The following is a 17,448-nucleotide window of genomic DNA, read 5'->3' as shown; positions in this document are numbered from 1 at the left end:
ATGATGGGAATACAAAGTCCTTTTCTGGCTCTGGAGTCACAGCTGGGTTCTCCGCAGTGTCGACGCCTGAGCGCCCTGCAAGCCACAGCAGAGCAGTAAGTGACTACCCTCCGATGAGGACGTCCTTTCCTTGCTTAAGGTAAGCGAGCTAATGGTGAAGGGTAGCGTGTGCCTCTGGATGGCAAGGAGAGTTTTCAATAAAATCATTTCTTTCCCAAGAACGCATTTCAGGGTCTGATTTGGCCTCTCAAGGTAGTTTTACCTGAATCTCATCACATTTTCATCAGTGATGTAGCTGGAATCATTTTAAATGTCTTTAGGGAGCAGACGTCATTCATGAAACACATCGGTTTGGAATTTGCCTTCTTTGCAGGGTGTTTAAAATGCATATCGAGCACACAGTCGGCATTCGTGTTTGGCTCCTCGGTACGAGTGAGACGCGTGTTCCAAGCGGGCAGAGAGATAGCACTTTGTCCCCCACTGGGCCCTGTCTGGTGTTCCTACGGCTACGAGCCTCACTTGCACCCCCGCTAGCGCAGTGCCCTTGGCCCTGAGTGGCTTGCATGGAAGGGAAGGGAGACCGTGTAAGGTGTGCTCCTGCATTGTCTAAAACGGATCCCTTGATCTCTGGCAGCTTCCACAGGAGTCGTCTTGGAGCAGAGTCAGGATGAGTGCCCCGACCCCACCCAGACTCCTTGACCTGGCGGGAAGGCACTTGCTGAGGGCCGAAGACCTGGACGTTTCTACTCTGGAGAGTCTGCCCACGGAGCTCTTCCCGCCCCTCTTCCTGGAAGCCTTTGACGGATATCGGACTGAGACCCTAAAAGCCATGGTGCAAACCTGGCCCTTTGTCCGCCTGCCTCTGGGGGCCCTGATTGACCTGCCTCATGTGGGGCCCCTACAAGCCGTGCTGGAAGCACTGGATGTTCTGCTTGCCCAGAAGGTTCGATCCAGGTGAGTCGGTCATGGGAACCTGGTCAAATCCTGGCAGTGCCCAGGAAGACGGCTGGGCTGAGAGAACGTAGATGGAACGGGATAGATCGGAGGGTTCTCAAGAGAGCAACGAAGAAGCCTTGGTTGGCTATGAGAAATACCTTCTGGTAGCGGAAGGGTGGCTTAAATGAAGGGGAGCCTTCTAGAATATCCGCTCCCCCCACCCAATCACGCTTAGACTTACTAGAGTGGACAATCAGGCAGGAAAAGAGGGCAAAGGGGGTGGAGGAAAGTGAGGCAGAGAAGGAAGAGGGCAAGGCAGCTGGTGACCTCAGGAAGATTAAGTTACAGCACAGGTAGGCAGTGTGTTTTCCCCATGGGAGGCTGTGGTTTTGTGTTTTTCGGTTTCTGTTTGTTTGTTTGTTTGTGACGGTGTGGATCGTACTACATCATTACCAATCTCCTTCTTCCTTCTTCTCCCAGGAGGTGCAAACTGCGGGTGCTAGATTTACGGAAGACGGGCCAGAACTTCTGGAGCATGTGGTCTGGAGCCAGCAGTTATGGGTGCTCAGGCTCACGGATGGCAGCAGTGGCTGAGCCCAGGTCAATGACGAGGCAGCCCTCGACTCCACTGAAGGTTTTTCTAGACCTGTGCCTGAAGAAAAGGACCCTGGACAACTTCCTCACCTACTTCCTTCGGTGGGTGGAGCAGAGAAAGTCTTCCATCCACCTATGTTGCAAGAAGCTGAAGATCGTCTCCATGCCAATGGACAAGATCGTGAAGGTCCTGAGCACGGTGCAGCCGGACTGTATCCAGGAGGTGCAAGTGAGTTGCACCTGGAGTCTGTCCACCCTGGCCACACTCGCCCCTTTCCTGGGTGAGATGAGTAACTTGCAGAGACTCCATCTCTCCCACGTCCACGTGTCTGCCTTCAAGAAGCAGGAGCGCGATCACGTTGTGCAAATCACCTCCCAGTTCCGGAGGCTGGGCCACCTCCGGGACCTCCATCTGGAGTCTCCTTCCTTCCTTGAAGGCTGCCTGGACCAGATGCTCGGGTGAGCGTGGTAACCTTAAACGCAACATTAGAACGTCCAAAGGACCGTCTCTCACGGTGCTCTGTCCTGGGGGGTGGTGTCCCACAACCCCGCAAGTCAAGGGAGGGGGTGAAGCTGATCGAGTGGGGCCCGTGAGGTGGTAGAGAGTATTATCTGGGGGTGTTGGCCTCCCAGAGTCGGTAATTTCCTCCTAACTCGGAGGCATCTATGTTATCATGGTAAACATAGGGAAGCGAACAGGACACTGAAGTGGGGAAACGACATCAGATCAGAGCATCCCTGAAGAGAAGCTCTGTGCTCCCCAGGTCGGTGCCCTCAGTGAACCCTGTTGTAAAGGCCCTGTCTGTAAGAGATGGTGTGGTGCTCTACAGTTGGTTCCTGAGGCACGTCTCCCTAGAGCCTGGCCTGGCCAGAGATGTAGGATCTGGGGCTCCACCTGGGGCTGAAGGAAGCCTTACCCGAAACCATTTTTCGATCTCCTTCTCACGCTAATATTCAATAATGTCCACACTCGATGGAGGTGCTCTATGGCTCTCCTCACAGCATGTTCTTGCGATGCCATGATCTTCACTCGTCCTCAGAAGGAAGTGGAGCACGTGGTACTCCGCTCCATAGATGAGGAGAGAGTGTCTTTGAGACACTGTGCAGGGATTCGGTGCCACAGTGAGGCTGAGAGCCCTCAGACTAGAATGAGACGGGGCAAATCGGCATGTTGACCCTCAGTGGATGGTCAGACTCATATCAGTCTTTGTAGCAACCTTTTGTCTATCAGCTGTATGCAACCTGGCACCCGGTTCCCAAGAACTAATTGCTTGGTTTCTCCCCAGGTGCCTGAGGTCCCCCTTGGACAGCCTGTCAATAACCAAGTGCCGGCTTACAGAATCAGACTTGAGCCACGTGTCCCAGAGCCCAGACATCAGTCAGCTCAAGAGCCTGGATCTCAGCGGTGTCCCCATGACTGACTTTCGGCCTGAGCTCCTCCAAGTTCTGCTGGAGAAAGTCGCAGCCACCCTCCAGGAAGTGGACTTGGACGCGTGTGGGATCACGGACTCCCAGCTGGAGGCCTTCCTGCCTGCCCTGAGCCGCTGCTCCCAGCTCAGGGCCGTCAGCCTGTGTGGGAACCTCCTGTCCACGGCCGTCATGGAGAAGCTGCTGCGACACACCGCTGTGCTGCCCTGTTTAAGGCAAGAGCGTTATCCCGCCCCTCAGGAGAGTTACAGACCTCGGGGTGTTCTCCTGGAAGCGAGACTTGCCCGGCTTCGGGCTCAGCTGTTGGAGATTCTCAGAGACTTGGGACGTCCCAGGATCATCTGGATAAGCCTCAGCCCCTGTCCTCGCTGTGGGGAGGATGTATGCCATCACATGGAGCCCATTGTATACAGCTGTCCTGCCCCTGCCTAGGGGGTGGCCTGTATCAGAAGCTTTCTTCTGTGCACCTTGCAACTGAAATCTAGAACTTGGGGACATCATGAAGGCAACACAGACCCAGGGTTTCGGACATCTGTTCAACGCGAAAGGGAAAAGGAACCGTGTTAGTAGGGCGGCAGAGGGCCGTGGCGGTGGCGCAAGATGGCAGGGGGGAATTATAGAGTCTGGGAGGGGATGGGACGTTCATGTACACGTGCTTTTAGCATCTGATATGAACCCGCGTGGGTCCACGTGGGAGACCCACGTGTTAGAGTTACTCCCGGGGAGAAAGTTGTCAAGAAATTGTCGGGAAATCGCGGGTGACACCCCTCATTTGTGGAATCCGAAAGGAAATGACCCCAATGAACTTACTTGCAGAAACGGAAGGACTCACGACTTAGAATATGAACTCCTGGTTTGTGTGTGTGTGTGGGGTGGGCGGGGGGAGGAGCGGGGCGTGGGTGTGTGGGAGGGATGGTTGGGCCTTGAGGGAAGTCATGTACACACCACTGTGTTTGGACTGGATAACCACCGGGAACCTATCCTATCGCTCATGGAGCTCTGCTCAAAGTTTTGTGCCGGCCCGGATTGGAGGGCTGATCTGGGGAGAATGGGGACGTGGGTTATCTATACTGAATCCCTTGGCCCTTCACCTGAAACTATGGCAACCCTGTTAAGTGGCTACGTCCCAACACAGAATGCTTTCGCTGTTAAACAAACAAATTTTTGAAGCAGAGAACTTGTCAAGAATAAGAAGATGCTCCAGGTTACCAAAGAGGAAGGAAATCTAAAATGAGAGCGGATACATGCACAGATATCACTTATTGATGATGTGGTATAGCAAGAAAATTATAGGACCTTAAGAAGCAAATCTACACCAAAGAAATTAATCAAATGAGATAAAGAAAGACCCGTGGAAAATCTACTGCTGTCCTCCCTGACGTATTACTCTGTGTTCAGTTCAGGCCTCGATGATCTCAAGTCACTTACTCAAAAAGAGAAAAACGGCACCGTGCTGTCCATGGTACAAAACCTGACTATTCTCAGAGTTTCTTTATTCTGTGTGGAACATCTCCTTTGTGTGTGTGTGTGTGTGTGTGTGTGTGTGTGTGTGTGTGCGCGTGTGTGTGTGTGTGTGTGGGAGGGCGGGGGCATGCACTAGGGCAAGTGAGGGCATGCTGGCGTGTGGGCGTGTCCTGGCTTAGTCACTCAGTCATGTCCGACTCTTTGGAACCCCACGGACTCTAGCCCACCAGGCTCCTCTGTGCATGGAATTCCCCAGGCACGGACACTGTAGTGGGTTGCCATTCCCTTGTCCGGGGGATCTTCCCAACCCAGGGATGGAACCCAGGTCTCCGGCATGGCAGGCAGATGCTTTACCAGCTGAGCCACAAGGGAAGCACGACTGTCTATATCTCAGTTCTCATGGTAGAATTCAGTCAGCGTTTGCGAAGTGAATGGTGAGTGCAGAAAGGATCCTGCATTACCCGGCCGCCCCATCAACCTCTGCTCCCTGAATCGACTGATAGAAGTGAAGATCCAAGCGGGATCAAGCCGATGAGAGCTCTATAGACTGATCAGGTGCCCGTTTCTGATTGGCTTCGCAGTGGGCCAGAGGGATGATGGGAATACAAAGTCCTTTTCTGGCTCTGGAGTCACAGCTGGGTTCTCCGCAGTGTCGACGCCTGAGCGCCCTGCAAGCCACAGCAGAGCAGTAAGTGACTACCCTCCGATGAGGACGTCCTTTCCTTGCTTAAGGTAAGCGAGCTAATGGTGAAGGGTAGCGTGTGCCTCTGGATGGCAAGGAGAGTTTTCAATAAAATCATTTCTTTCCCAAGAACGCATTTCAGGGTCTGATTTGGCCTCTCAAGGTAGTTTTACCTGAATCTCATCACATTTTCATCAGTGATGTAGCTGGAATCATTTTAAATGTCTTTAGGGAGCAGACGTCATTCATGAAACACATCGGTTTGGAATTTGCCTTCTTTGCAGGGTGTTTAAAATGCATATCGAGCACACAGTCGGCATTCGTGTTTGGCTCCTCGGTACGAGTGAGACGCGTGTTCCAAGCGGGCAGAGAGATAGCACTTTGTCCCCCACTGGGCCCTGTCTGGTGTTCCTACGGCTACGAGCCTCACTTGCACCCCCGCTAGCGCAGTGCCCTTGGCCCTGAGTGGCTTGCATGGAAGGGAAGGGAGACCGTGTAAGGTGTGCTCCTGCATTGTCTAAAACGGATCCCTTGATCTCTGGCAGCTTCCACAGGAGTCGTCTTGGAGCAGAGTCAGGATGAGTGCCCCGACCCCACCCAGACTCCTTGACCTGGCGGGAAGGCACTTGCTGAGGGCCGAAGACCTGGACGTTTCTACTCTGGAGAGTCTGCCCACGGAGCTCTTCCCGCCCCTCTTCCTGGAAGCCTTTGACGGATATCGGACTGAGACCCTAAAAGCCATGGTGCAAACCTGGCCCTTTGTCCGCCTGCCTCTGGGGGCCCTGATTGACCTGCCTCATGTGGGGCCCCTACAAGCCGTGCTGGAAGCACTGGATGTTCTGCTTGCCCAGAAGGTTCGATCCAGGTGAGTCGGTCATGGGAACCTGGTCAAATCCTGGCAGTGCCCAGGAAGACGGCTGGGCTGAGAGAACGTAGATGGAACGGGATAGATCGGAGGGTTCTCAAGAGAGCAACGAAGAAGCCTTGGTTGGCTATGAGAAATACCTTCTGGTAGCGGAAGGGTGGCTTAAATGAAGGGGAGCCTTCTAGAATATCCGCTCCCCCCACCCAATCACGCTTAGACTTACTAGAGTGGACAATCAGGCAGGAAAAGAGGGCAAAGGGGGTGGAGGAAAGTGAGGCAGAGAAGGAAGAGGGCAAGGCAGCTGGTGACCTCAGGAAGATTAAGTTACAGCACAGGTAGGCAGTGTGTTTTCCCCATGGGAGGCTGTGGTTTTGTGTTTTTCGGTTTCTGTTTGTTTGTTTGTTTCTGACGGTGTGGATCGTACTACATCATTACCAATCTCCTTCTTCCTTCTTCTCCCAGGAGGTGCAAACTGCGGGTGCTAGATTTACGGAAGACGGGCCAGAACTTCTGGAGCATGTGGTCTGGAGCCAGCAGTTATGGGTGCTCAGGCTCACGGATGGCAGCAGTGGCTGAGCCCAGGTCAATGACGAGGCAGCCCTCGACTCCACTGAAGGTTTTTCTAGACCTGTGCCTGAAGAAAAGGACCCTGGACAACTTCCTCACCTACTTCCTTCGGTGGGTGGAGCAGAGAAAGTCTTCCATCCACCTATGTTGCAAGAAGCTGAAGATCGTCTCCATGCCAATGGACAAGATCGTGAAGGTCCTGAGCACGGTGCAGCCGGACTGTATCCAGGAGGTGCAAGTGAGTTGCACCTGGAGTCTGTCCACCCTGGCCACACTCGCCCCTTTCCTGGGTGAGATGAGTAACTTGCAGAGACTCCATCTCTCCCACGTCCACGTGTCTGCCTTCAAGAAGCAGGAGCGCGATCACGTTGTGCAAATCACCTCCCAGTTCCGGAGGCTGGGCCACCTCCGGGACCTCCATCTGGAGTCTCCTTCCTTCCTTGAAGGCTGCCTGGACCAGATGCTCGGGTGAGCGTGGTAACCTTAAACGCAACATTAGAACGTCCAAAGGACCGTCTCTCACGGTGCTCTGTCCTGGGGGGTGGTGTCCCACAACCCCGCAAGTCAAGGGAGGGGGTGAAGCTGATCGAGTGGGGCCCGTGAGGTGGTAGAGAGTATTATCTGGGGGTGTTGGCCTCCCAGAGTCGGTAATTTCCTCCTAACTCGGAGGCATCTATGTTATCATGGTAAACATAGGGAAGCGAACAGGACACTGAAGTGGGGAAACGACATCAGATCAGAGCATCCCTGAAGAGAAGCTCTGTGCTCCCCAGGTCGGTGCCCTCAGTGAACCCTGTTGTAAAGGCCCTGTCTGTAAGAGATGGTGTGGTGCTCTACAGTTGGTTCCTGAGGCACGTCTCCCTAGAGCCTGGCCTGGCCAGAGATGTAGGATCTGGGGCTCCACCTGGGGCTGAAGGAAGCCTTACCCGAAACCATTTTTCGATCTCCTTCTCACGCTAATATTCAATAATGTCCACACTCGATGGAGGTGCTCTATGGCTCTCCTCACAGCATGTTCTTGCGATGCCATGATCTTCACTCGTCCTCAGAAGGAAGTGGAGCACGTGGTACTCCGCTCCATAGATGAGGAGAGAGTGTCTTTGAGACACTGTGCAGGGATTCGGTGCCACAGTGAGGCTGAGAGCCCTCAGACTAGAATGAGACGGGGCAAATCGGCATGTTGACCCTCAGTGGATGGTCAGACTCATATCAGTCTTTGTAGCAACCTTTTGCCTATCAGCTGTATGCAACCTGGCACCCGGTTCCCAAGAACTAATTGCTTGGTTTCTCCCCAGGTGCCTGAGGTCCCCCTTGGACAGCCTGTCAATAACCAAGTGCCGGCTTACAGAATCAGACTTGAGCCACGTGTCCCAGAGCCCAGACATCAGTCAGCTCAAGAGCCTGGATCTCAGCGGTGTCCCCATGACTGACTTTCGGCCTGAGCTCCTCCAAGTTCTGCTGGAGAAAGTCGCAGCCACCCTCCAGGAAGTGGACTTGGACGCGTGTGGGATCACGGACTCCCAGCTGGAGGCCTTCCTGCCTGCCCTGAGCCGCTGCTCCCAGCTCAGGGCCGTCAGCCTGTGTGGGAACCTCCTGTCCACGGCCGTCATGGAGAAGCTGCTGCGACACACCGCTGTGCTGCCCTGTTTAAGGCAAGAGCGTTATCCCGCCCCTCAGGAGAGTTACAGACCTCGGGGTGTTCTCCTGGAAGCGAGACTTGCCCGGCTTCGGGCTCAGCTGTTGGAGATTCTCAGAGACTTGGGACGTCCCAGGATCATCTGGATAAGCCTCAGCCCCTGTCCTCGCTGTGGGGAGGATGTATGCCATCACATGGAGCCCATTGTATACAGCTGTCCTGCCCCTGCCTAGGGGGTGGCCTGTATCAGAAGCTTTCTTCTGTGCACCTTGCAACTGAAATCTGGAACTTGTGGACTTCATGAAAGGAACACCAACCCAAGGTTTTAGACATCTTAGTGCGATTTAGAAAAGAAAGGGCGATAGTGGAGTTGGTACAGGTTTGCAGGCGGAATGTATATTCTGGGAGAGGAAGGGGCTTTCATGGACGTGTGCCTCTAGAATCTGATATGACCTGGGTGGTTACAGGCTGGAGACCCACGTGTTGTATTTTTCCCTGGGGAGATTGTTGTAAAGCAATGGTCAGGAAATATCATAAGACACCCCTTGTATATGGAGTCTACAAAGAAATGATTCAAATGAACTTACTTGCAAAACAGTCTCACAGACTTAGAAAACGAACTCATGGGTTGCCTAGGGGAAAGGATGGCAGGGGACTTTAGGAAGGTCATGTACCTACAGCTATGTAGAATGATAACCAATAGGAACTATTGTATAGTACATGGAGCTCTGCTCAGTGTTATGTGCCAGCCTGGATTGAAGGGGGGGGTTGAGGGATACATGTATGTATATGGCTGAGTCCTTTCACTGTTCATCTGAAACTATCACAACATTGTTAATAGGCTATACCCCAATACAAAATGTTTTTGGTGCTAAAAACATAAAAATACAATTCAAAAAAATTAAAAAAAAAAAAAGAAATTGTCAGGAATAAAGAAATCCTCTTGGTGAGTTAAACAGGAAAGAAATTTAAAATGAGACTGGATAAATGTATAGATGTGACATTTATTTTGTTGTAAAAGAACATAATGTGACATTGTCCAATAAAAAATAATTAACAGAAATAAATAAAGAGACAATCATGGAAAATCAACTGCTGTCCTCCATGATGTATTATTCTGTGTTCAATTTATGACTCCGTTATCTCCAGCTACTGATAAAATTAGGCACACTGTTGTCTGTGATTCAAAACCTTACCATTCCTATAATTTCTTTATTCTGTCTGGGGCATCTCCTGTGTTTGTGTGTGTGTTTGTATATGTGTGTGTGTGTGGTTAGTCACCTAGTCATGTTTGGCTCTCTGGAATCCCATGGACTGTAGCCTGCCAGGCTCTTCTATGCATGGGATTCTCCAGGCAAGAATACTGCAGTGGGTAGCCATTCCCTTCTCCAGGGTGTCTTCCTGACTCAGGGATCAAACCTTGGACTCCTGCATTGTGGGCAGATTTTGTACTGTCTGAGCCACCATGTAAGCCTTGTGGGGCAATTCTCACTTCTGTGCTTATTTCTTTGGCTGTTTAGTGCATTAATAACACAAACGGGAACACAAAGTGTATCCACTGACCCACTGGAATGAAGAGCTCTTGGCAGGGCTCTCACTGATGACTCAGGCCATGACCTGGGGCATGGGTATTCTTCATGCTTGTACCAGTGGATGTGTACATTGCAGTCGCTTGCGTTTCTGTATGTTTCACTGCCAAAGGCAAGCTCCTCAGTTCTGCAAGATGTTTTCCACACTGCCAATAAGGTTGAATCTGGTTCCCACCATTCCATGCTTGTCATGGGTGAGTAGTGGTCCTCATGGATATAATCTAGTTGTGGCCAGGCATCCAAATTCCTTTTAGTAAATTGCTAAAAGAGCAAAAACATTTAACGTGCATTTATTATTTCCATACCACATTCCATATATATATATATCATTTTGGGTGATTGGTCATATTGGAATAAATTGATAATTCACATTACAATTCCAGTCCTTCCCTAACAGAAAGGTCAAAGATAGCTTGTCTGGATATCAGAATGTTCAAATATACAACAAATATATGTTATGTATTACATATACCTCACAGTTGGCTCTCCCTATCCTCAGCTTATCGTCCTCAGATTCAACCAACTACATATGATGCAGACTAAATTCACTGTTAAAAATATCTTTGTCTAAGTGACCCTGAGCAGTTCAACCATGGGTTGTTCAAGATTCACCAGTTATACAGACAGGTGAAGAGAGGCTGATTACAGCCTCTGATTACAGAGGCTGAACAGTCTCACTGTCTGCTGTTTGTTGCTTAGAGAACTAGGATAGATTATGGTATAATTCAGACATTAAGGTTGAAAATCAGGGAAATGATGGTGTAGCTCTAAGTTAAGACTAAAGGACAGAGATTTAGGGCACCACTTGTATATGTCCTGGAGTTTCAAGGTTCAGGAACCAGAAACTCCAGTATTCATGGCCAAGAAGAGAGAGAGGGAGAGCAATTGCCCTTGTTCCATTCAGGCCCCCAGAGGATAAGACAATGCCCTCCCACACTGGTGAGGGCTGATCTCTTAACTCAGTCTACTGATTCCAATGCTAATCTTCTCTAGGAATTCCCTTGCAGATTCCCTCAGAATGAATGTTTGACCCGAGATCTGGGCATCTCATCTCACAGTGAAGTTGACACATAAATTTAATCCTCACAGTGCGTCTAAACAGAATGAAGCCAAATAAAGTTTCACTGAGAAGCATTCAGAGGCTGCAATTGTTTATTCTGTGGAGGAAGGGGATATAGGGATGAAATATAGCTCTTAGGCAGATCTTTGTTTCCCCCACAATGAATAGAACGATGCACACACAGTTTATGAGATTTTTAGTAGGATCCAGTGAGATATTGCTTGTTGAGGGATTGGCTCTAGAGTTATTTAGAAAGATCTCCTTATCATGAAAGAATTCCATGACGCTTTCCCCTCCCCAATCCATCTTCTCCTTCCTAGTGAATAGCATAAGTCTTTATCCCTCTATTGCTCACAACAGGGAGGAAAGCAAAACCCAGGGACAGAAATTGGACTCACATATTTCAGTGGGTCACCAATGAATCAGGGTTCACCTAGGCTGTTCCAGTAGCCAGTACAGGGAAACTGGGTGTGGGAGGAAATAAGAGAGACTGTATTCATCTTCAGTGATAGACATTCTGAGCCTTAGATCTCCTAGGTCACGCGCTGGTAGACCAGGCCAGAGGATAGAAATCAATTTCCTAATCAGGACTGTATACTTTAGAATTTTTAATAACTCTTGCTATCCTGGAGCTTCCCTGGTGGGCCAGTGGGTACAACTCCATGCTCCCAATGCAGGAGGCCCGAGTTCAATCACTGATCAAGGAACTATATCCCATATCCTGCAACTAAGCATTTACCTGCCACAACTAAATGATCCCTCAGGGGCGCAAGGGAGATCAACGATCCTACATGCATGATTAAGACCCAGTGCAGTCCAATAATCAAAATAATAAATATTAAAAAACAATTATGCTGTCCCGTAAATGCCACTTGAGTACAAATCCTTGCACAGTGATGTAATCCTCCAATCCAGCAGATGTCGCCATTCCCTGCGGTGATTGCTGAGGAGCTGAGAATGAAAGAAGCAGCCATCTGTCATGTCTGCCACTGCCTAAGGTGAACAAGGAGACAGGATTTGGCCCCAGAGAGCTGAGGTGCACATGAAAGGAATGGATTTAGTGAGCCCAGAGGCTTGCATCTTCCCATACATACAAAACTAAATTTAACTTGATACCTGACTTTTCTTACCTCACAGTAATCTTTGATGTTCAGACTGCCTGCTCCCTTTGTTACAAACTTGTATATAGCCTGACTCTCCTTCCTTCCTCCTTGGAGTAGTTTTCTCAGAGTTTCTGAGATGCTGTCTCCTCAGCTTCGGTCCTAAACATTTCCACCAAATAAAATAACTCTCTGCTTTCAGGTGGTGACTAATGTTTTAGCTGACAGTTTCCATGTAACCCCTGGAACTCAGGTGAATGGGAAAAGGACACTGTGGATTGGGAAAATGTCTTGGAAGAGCATGTAAAATGATAAGAAATACAGAACCTAAAATAGGACAAATGTTTTATTTGGTGAATTTACAGAAGATTTTAGCCAGAAAGGTGGCTAGAGTACATAAGGTCATTTGCTGGAAAAAAATTCAGAAAATATCAAAAGATTACTGCATATTATAAAAATGATACATCTCAAATTAATGCTTTTCATGCTTTTTAAAATTGTTATTTATTTTTATAATTTTATTTTACCTTTTTTTTTTTTTTTTTTTTTGGACTCTGCTGGGTCTTCCTTGCTGATCACAGCTTTTCTCTTGTTCTGGTGAGCAGTGGTTACTCTCTAGTTGAAGTGCATTGGTTTCTCATTTTGGTGGCTTCTCTTATTGCAGAGCACGGGCTCCAGTGCATGTGGGCTTCAGTAGTCATGGGTCCCAGTCTCTAGTCGAGTGCTCAGTGTTTGTGGGGCATGGGTTTATTTGCTACACAGCATGTAGGATCTTCCTGGACCAAGGATCCAACCTGTATCCCTTGCACTAACAGGTGAATTCTTAGCCACTGAACTTCCAGGGAAGTTCCTTCTCATGGTTTTTTATGTATGGAAAGAGTCTGGACTTATTGAAGTCATCCATACGATATGCATCTTAACTATTTCAGGAAACCATCCTGTTTTCTCCTTCTTGAATTACCTCAGGGCAGACTATCTTGAGGGAAGGGGAACTGCAGTGGATAATGGCCTTTTGGCTGCAACACCCTTTGTTTACTGAAATGTCAAGTGAAATATTGTCCCCAAGAAAAAGCTTAAGAGAAGATTGGAAGTGGAACTCAGTTGTTGTTCAGTCAATCAGTTGTGACTGACTCTTTGTGACCCCACGGACTGCAGCACACCAGCCTTCCCTGTCCTTCACTATTTCCCAAAGTGTGCTCAAACTCATGTCCATTGAGTTGGTGATGCCATCCAACCATCTCATCCTTTGTCACCCTCTTCTCCTCCTGCCCTCGATCTGTCCCAAAAGACCCCATCAGGGTCTTTTCCCATGAGTTAGCTCTTCCCATCAGGTGGTCAAAATATTGGGGCTTCCATTTCAGCATCAGTCATTCCAATGAATATTCAGGACTTATTTCCTTTGGATTGACTGGTTTGATCTCCTTGCCATCGAAGGGACTCTCAAGGGTCTTCTCCAACACTACAGTTCCAAAGCATCAATTCTTTGGCACTCAGCCTTCTTTTATGGTCCAACTCTCACATCTGTACATAACTACTGGAAAACCATAGCTTGACTATATGGAACTTTGTCAGCAAGGTGTGCTTTTTGATATGCTGTCTAGGTTCTTCATAGCTTTTCTTCCAAGGAACAAGCCTCTTTTAATTTCATGACTGCAGTCACCATTCACAATGATTTTGGAGCCCAAGAAAATAAAATCTGTCACTAGTTCCATTTTTTCCCCATCTATTTGCCATGAAGTGATGGGACATAATGCCACAATTGCAGTTTTTTAAGTGTGTTTTATGCCAGCCTTGCCACTCTCTTCTTTCACCTTTATCTAGAGGCTCTTTAGTTCCTATACACTTTCTGCCATTAAGGTGGTATGATCTGCATATCTGAAGTTATTGTTATTTGTCCTAGCAATCTTGATTCCATCTTGACCTTCAACAAGCCTGAAATTTCCCATGATGTACTCTGTGTGTAGATTAAATAAGTAGTATGTCAATATATAGCCTTGACATACTCCTTTCCCAATTTTGAACCACTCTGTTGTTCCGTGTCTAGTTCTAAATGCTGCTTCTTGACCTGCATTCAGATATCTGAGAAGGCAGGGTAGGTGGTACAGTATTCCCATTTCTTTAAGAATTTTCCACACAGTTTGCTGTGATCCACACAATCAAAGTCTCCCTCATAGTCAATGAAGCATAAGGAGATTTTTTTTTAATTCCATCAATTTTCCTATGATCCACCGTTTGTTGGCAATTTTATGTCTGGTTCCTCTGCCTTTTCTAAATCCAGCTTATACAACTGCAAGTTCTTGGTATATGTACTGTTGAAGCCTAGCTTGAAGGATTTTGAGAACTAGCTTGCTAACATGTGAAATGAGTGTGATTGAGCAATAGTTCGAACATTCTTTGGCATCGCCTTTCTTTGGGATTGGAAAGAAAACTGACATTTTCCAATCCTGTGGCCGCTGCTGAGTTTTCCAAATTTTCTGGCATATTGAGTGCAGCACTTTAATAGCATCATCTTTTTGGATTTTTAAATAGCTCAGCTGGAATTCCATCACTTCCAGTAGCCTTGCTTTAGTAACACTTCCTAAAGGCCACTTGAATTCACACTCCGGGATGTCTGGCTCTAGGTGAGCCATCACACCATCATGGTTATGGGTCACTAAGACCTTTTTGTACAGTTTCTCTGTGTATTCTTGCCACCTCTTCTTAATATTTTCTGCTTCTGTTAGATTCATACCATTTCTTTCCTTCCCTGTGCCCATCTCTGTATGAAATGTTTCTCTAATTTTCTTATAGAGATTTCTAGTCTTTCCCATTCTCTTGTTTTCCTCTATTTCTTTGCATTGTTCACTTAAGAAGGCTTTCTTTTCTTTCCTTGCTATTCTTTGAAACTCTGCATTCAGATGGGTTTATATTTTCCTTTCCTCTTTGCCTTTTGCTTTTTTTCTTTTCTCAGCTTCCTCAGACAACTACTTTGCCTTTTTGCATTTCTTTTTCTTGGGAATGGTTTTGATCACTGCCTCCTGGTCAATGTTAGGAGCACTGAATGAAGGGGTTCTCTGGGCTCAGTACACATTCTATTGCTTAGCTTTAAATCCATCTGCTCCTTTCAAGGCAGTTGACAAGGTGGAGGGACAGTGGTTGGGGGTGGAGGTGAGATAAGTGGTTGTCAGAGCCTATGACTGTCTGCACATCCCCCAGATGTGGTAGGGGATGGGGAAGGTTTTCATTAAACACCAATGTTGGTCCTTCTGTGTTTCTGAATGAGTAGATCTGAGGAAAAGCTGAGAATCACTTCTTTTAAAAATTCTCAAGTGATGCTGATGCTGCTGGTCAGGGGACTAGTCATTGGGAACCACTGCAGTAAGTAGAGCTACTACACTTTTATTTTATCTGCCTAGTTTTTGGAATAACAGATTCTGAAGAGAAAGCAACATGGTAAATACCTGAACCTCATGCTTGTTCCTTCTCCCTTTTATAAGAGAGGAAATTATGACTCCAGTATTTTATTACAAAGCTCACAGTGGTCAGTCGACACACTGGAGGGCGCTGGGACAGCACAGTTTGATATTCAGAAGCACTGACAACAGAACTTCAAGTTCCACCATCAGTAGGCTGTGTGCCTTGGGAGAAGTTACTGCTCTCCACTGAGTCTCTCTCTCACTGTATTGAATGAGTACCATATAATCCCTAACTCATAAAAACGCACTGAGCCAAGTGCATGATGCAGAATAAATTCTCCATAGATGGCAGGGCTGTTGTTTGACCTAAAGGCTGCAAACATAATCAAGACCATAACCAAGGCCACAGTGACTATCAGAACCTGAGGCAGAATCTCACAGGTCAGTCATTCCCTCTGCCAAGGTGTGATGCTTTGATTACAGAAGCCAGCACTTTAAAGGTCACCTTGGGTGTCTCTGCCTGGAGTTCAGCCTATTGGCTGGGACAAGCCTGTCCTCTGGTGGTCAGTTTGATGATTCTTTCCATTGGCTGTGGCTTCATACTCAGGATTTCTTTGATTGGCACTAACTCCATGGAGCAGAGGAGAAAGAAAATCCAGATCAGATTTCCCCATCCAATGACTTTCTTTTTTTTTCTTGAAAAATTTCTGGGGTCTTTAGTTGATCATAGGTATAGGAATGCTCAGAGAATGGTAAACTCTGTTGACTTACAAACCCTTTGGAGCTCCCTGGGAGTTTCCAGTAACTTTCTGGCAGCTCATTTCATGCCCTGGGTCTCTGGTTCTTTATTGGAAAAATAAATTGTTTTTGAGGTTCTTGTGACAATGTAGGTGCCCTGGGTCCCTCCTGAATCTGCCTTTATGTTGTTGTTGTTTTTAAAAATGCTTGATTTGAACTCCCATAGCTATTGGAAAAGAATCTTGGGTAAATGTGGTTTGTGAAACCCAAGATCCCAACTCACACCAGAGGGTCGTCCCCTCCATTGCCCACTGAAGTTATGGGGAAAACAGTATTATTCTCTTCCTGTTACAACACCCCAGCTTCAGGTCAAATTGTCTGGCATTTTTCTCCATGAGAAAGGAACCCCACATTCCCCAGGATCAGGTTGGGTGAGTGAAGGATGACAGAGGAGCAGGGAGATCTGGAGGGCATGGGACCCCACATCAGTGAGCTGCTTTTTAATTATGCCAAGTGATGCCATTTAGGAAATTGGGACCAGTGTTGCTACATTTTTCTTTAAATGTTTTTCCACCAAGGGACAGTGTAGAGGAAATTTAGTATAAAACTTTTTTTTTCTTTGTCTCTGACAACAAACTTTCTTTGTTAAAACATTGTGTGTGGGATATATTTGGGAACCCTATAGCCTCTGATATGAGAAAAGTGTTCAGCAAAGAACTCTTAAAAAAAAAAAACAAAACTCTAATATGACCCACAATGACCCTCAAAAAATCAGAAGGGAAAATGCATGTCTTTGTTGTTCTAGACCTGAGACCTACATTGGTTTGTGTGCCTGGTTTTGATGATGTTGGCATTGAAATTGCCTTTGCACCTCCACAATCCTGCTATGCCAGGTATAAAGTTGAAATTTTGAAAGAGGAATTTACCATTAGCTCTTGAATGAGTATGTATATAATTTTACATCAATAGGATTTTGTTGCAAGTGCTATTTGGTACTTGATATTTCTTTTTACTTAATGTTGTAACCATATCAAGTCTAATATGACCTAACAGACTCCTGTCCATCTCTCCCATCAGAAAGCTTCCATAAGCCTCTTATCCTTATCCATCAGCGGGCAGACAGAATGAAAACCACAATCACAGAAAACTAATCAAACTGATCACAAGGGCCCCAGCCTTCTCTAACTCAATGAAATTATGAGCCATGCTGTGTGGGGCCACCCAAAGCAGATGGGTCATAGTGGAGAGTTTTGATAAAACGTGGTCCACTGGAAAAGGGAATGGCAAACCACTTCAGTATTCCTGCATTGATAACCCCATTAACAGTATGAAAAGACAAAGAAAAAAAAATGACACTGAAAGATGATCTCTCCAGGTCAGTAGGTGCCCAAAAT

At 47.5% G+C, this 17,448-nt stretch overlaps 1 protein-coding gene across 1 annotated transcript; it reads left to right on the top strand.

Moving 5' to 3' along the window:
• The first annotated feature begins 5,525 nt into the window (after positions 1-5,525).
• Positions 5,526-8,450, top strand: LOC133227365 (PRAME family member 15-like). The gene is made up of 5 exons (XM_061381807.1): positions 5,526-5,969; positions 6,432-7,004; positions 7,310-7,421; positions 7,586-7,667; positions 7,777-8,450. Exons 1-5 carry the CDS (start codon positions 5,683-5,685, stop codon positions 8,403-8,405), a joined length of 1,683 nt encoding a protein of 560 aa, XP_061237791.1. The 5' UTR covers positions 5,526-5,682; the 3' UTR covers positions 8,406-8,450.
• Positions 8,451-17,448: the final 8,998 nt, after the last annotated feature.

The sequence above is a fragment of the Bos javanicus genome, chromosome 16 (genome assembly GCF_032452875.1).
Source record: "Bos javanicus breed banteng chromosome 16, ARS-OSU_banteng_1.0, whole genome shotgun sequence".
In the NCBI taxonomy this organism is placed as follows: domain Eukaryota; kingdom Metazoa; phylum Chordata; class Mammalia; order Artiodactyla; family Bovidae; genus Bos; species Bos javanicus.
Note: the sequence above shows the minus strand (reverse complement) of the source record. Positions and strands in the feature narration are given on the sequence as shown.

Bases quoted from the DNA above. Each gene is read 5' to 3' on its own strand.
- LOC133227365 (XM_061381807.1), top strand. From the start codon at position 5,683: ATGAGTGCCCCGACCCCACCCAGACTCCTTGACCTGGCGGGAAGGCAC. The intron at 5,970-6,431 runs GTGAGTCGGTCA...TTCTTCTCCCAG, and splicing joins GCCCAGAAGGTTCGATCCAG to GAGGTGCAAACTGCGGGTGC. The intron at 7,005-7,309 runs GTGAGCGTGGTA...TGTGCTCCCCAG, and splicing joins TGCCTGGACCAGATGCTCGG to GTCGGTGCCCTCAGTGAACC.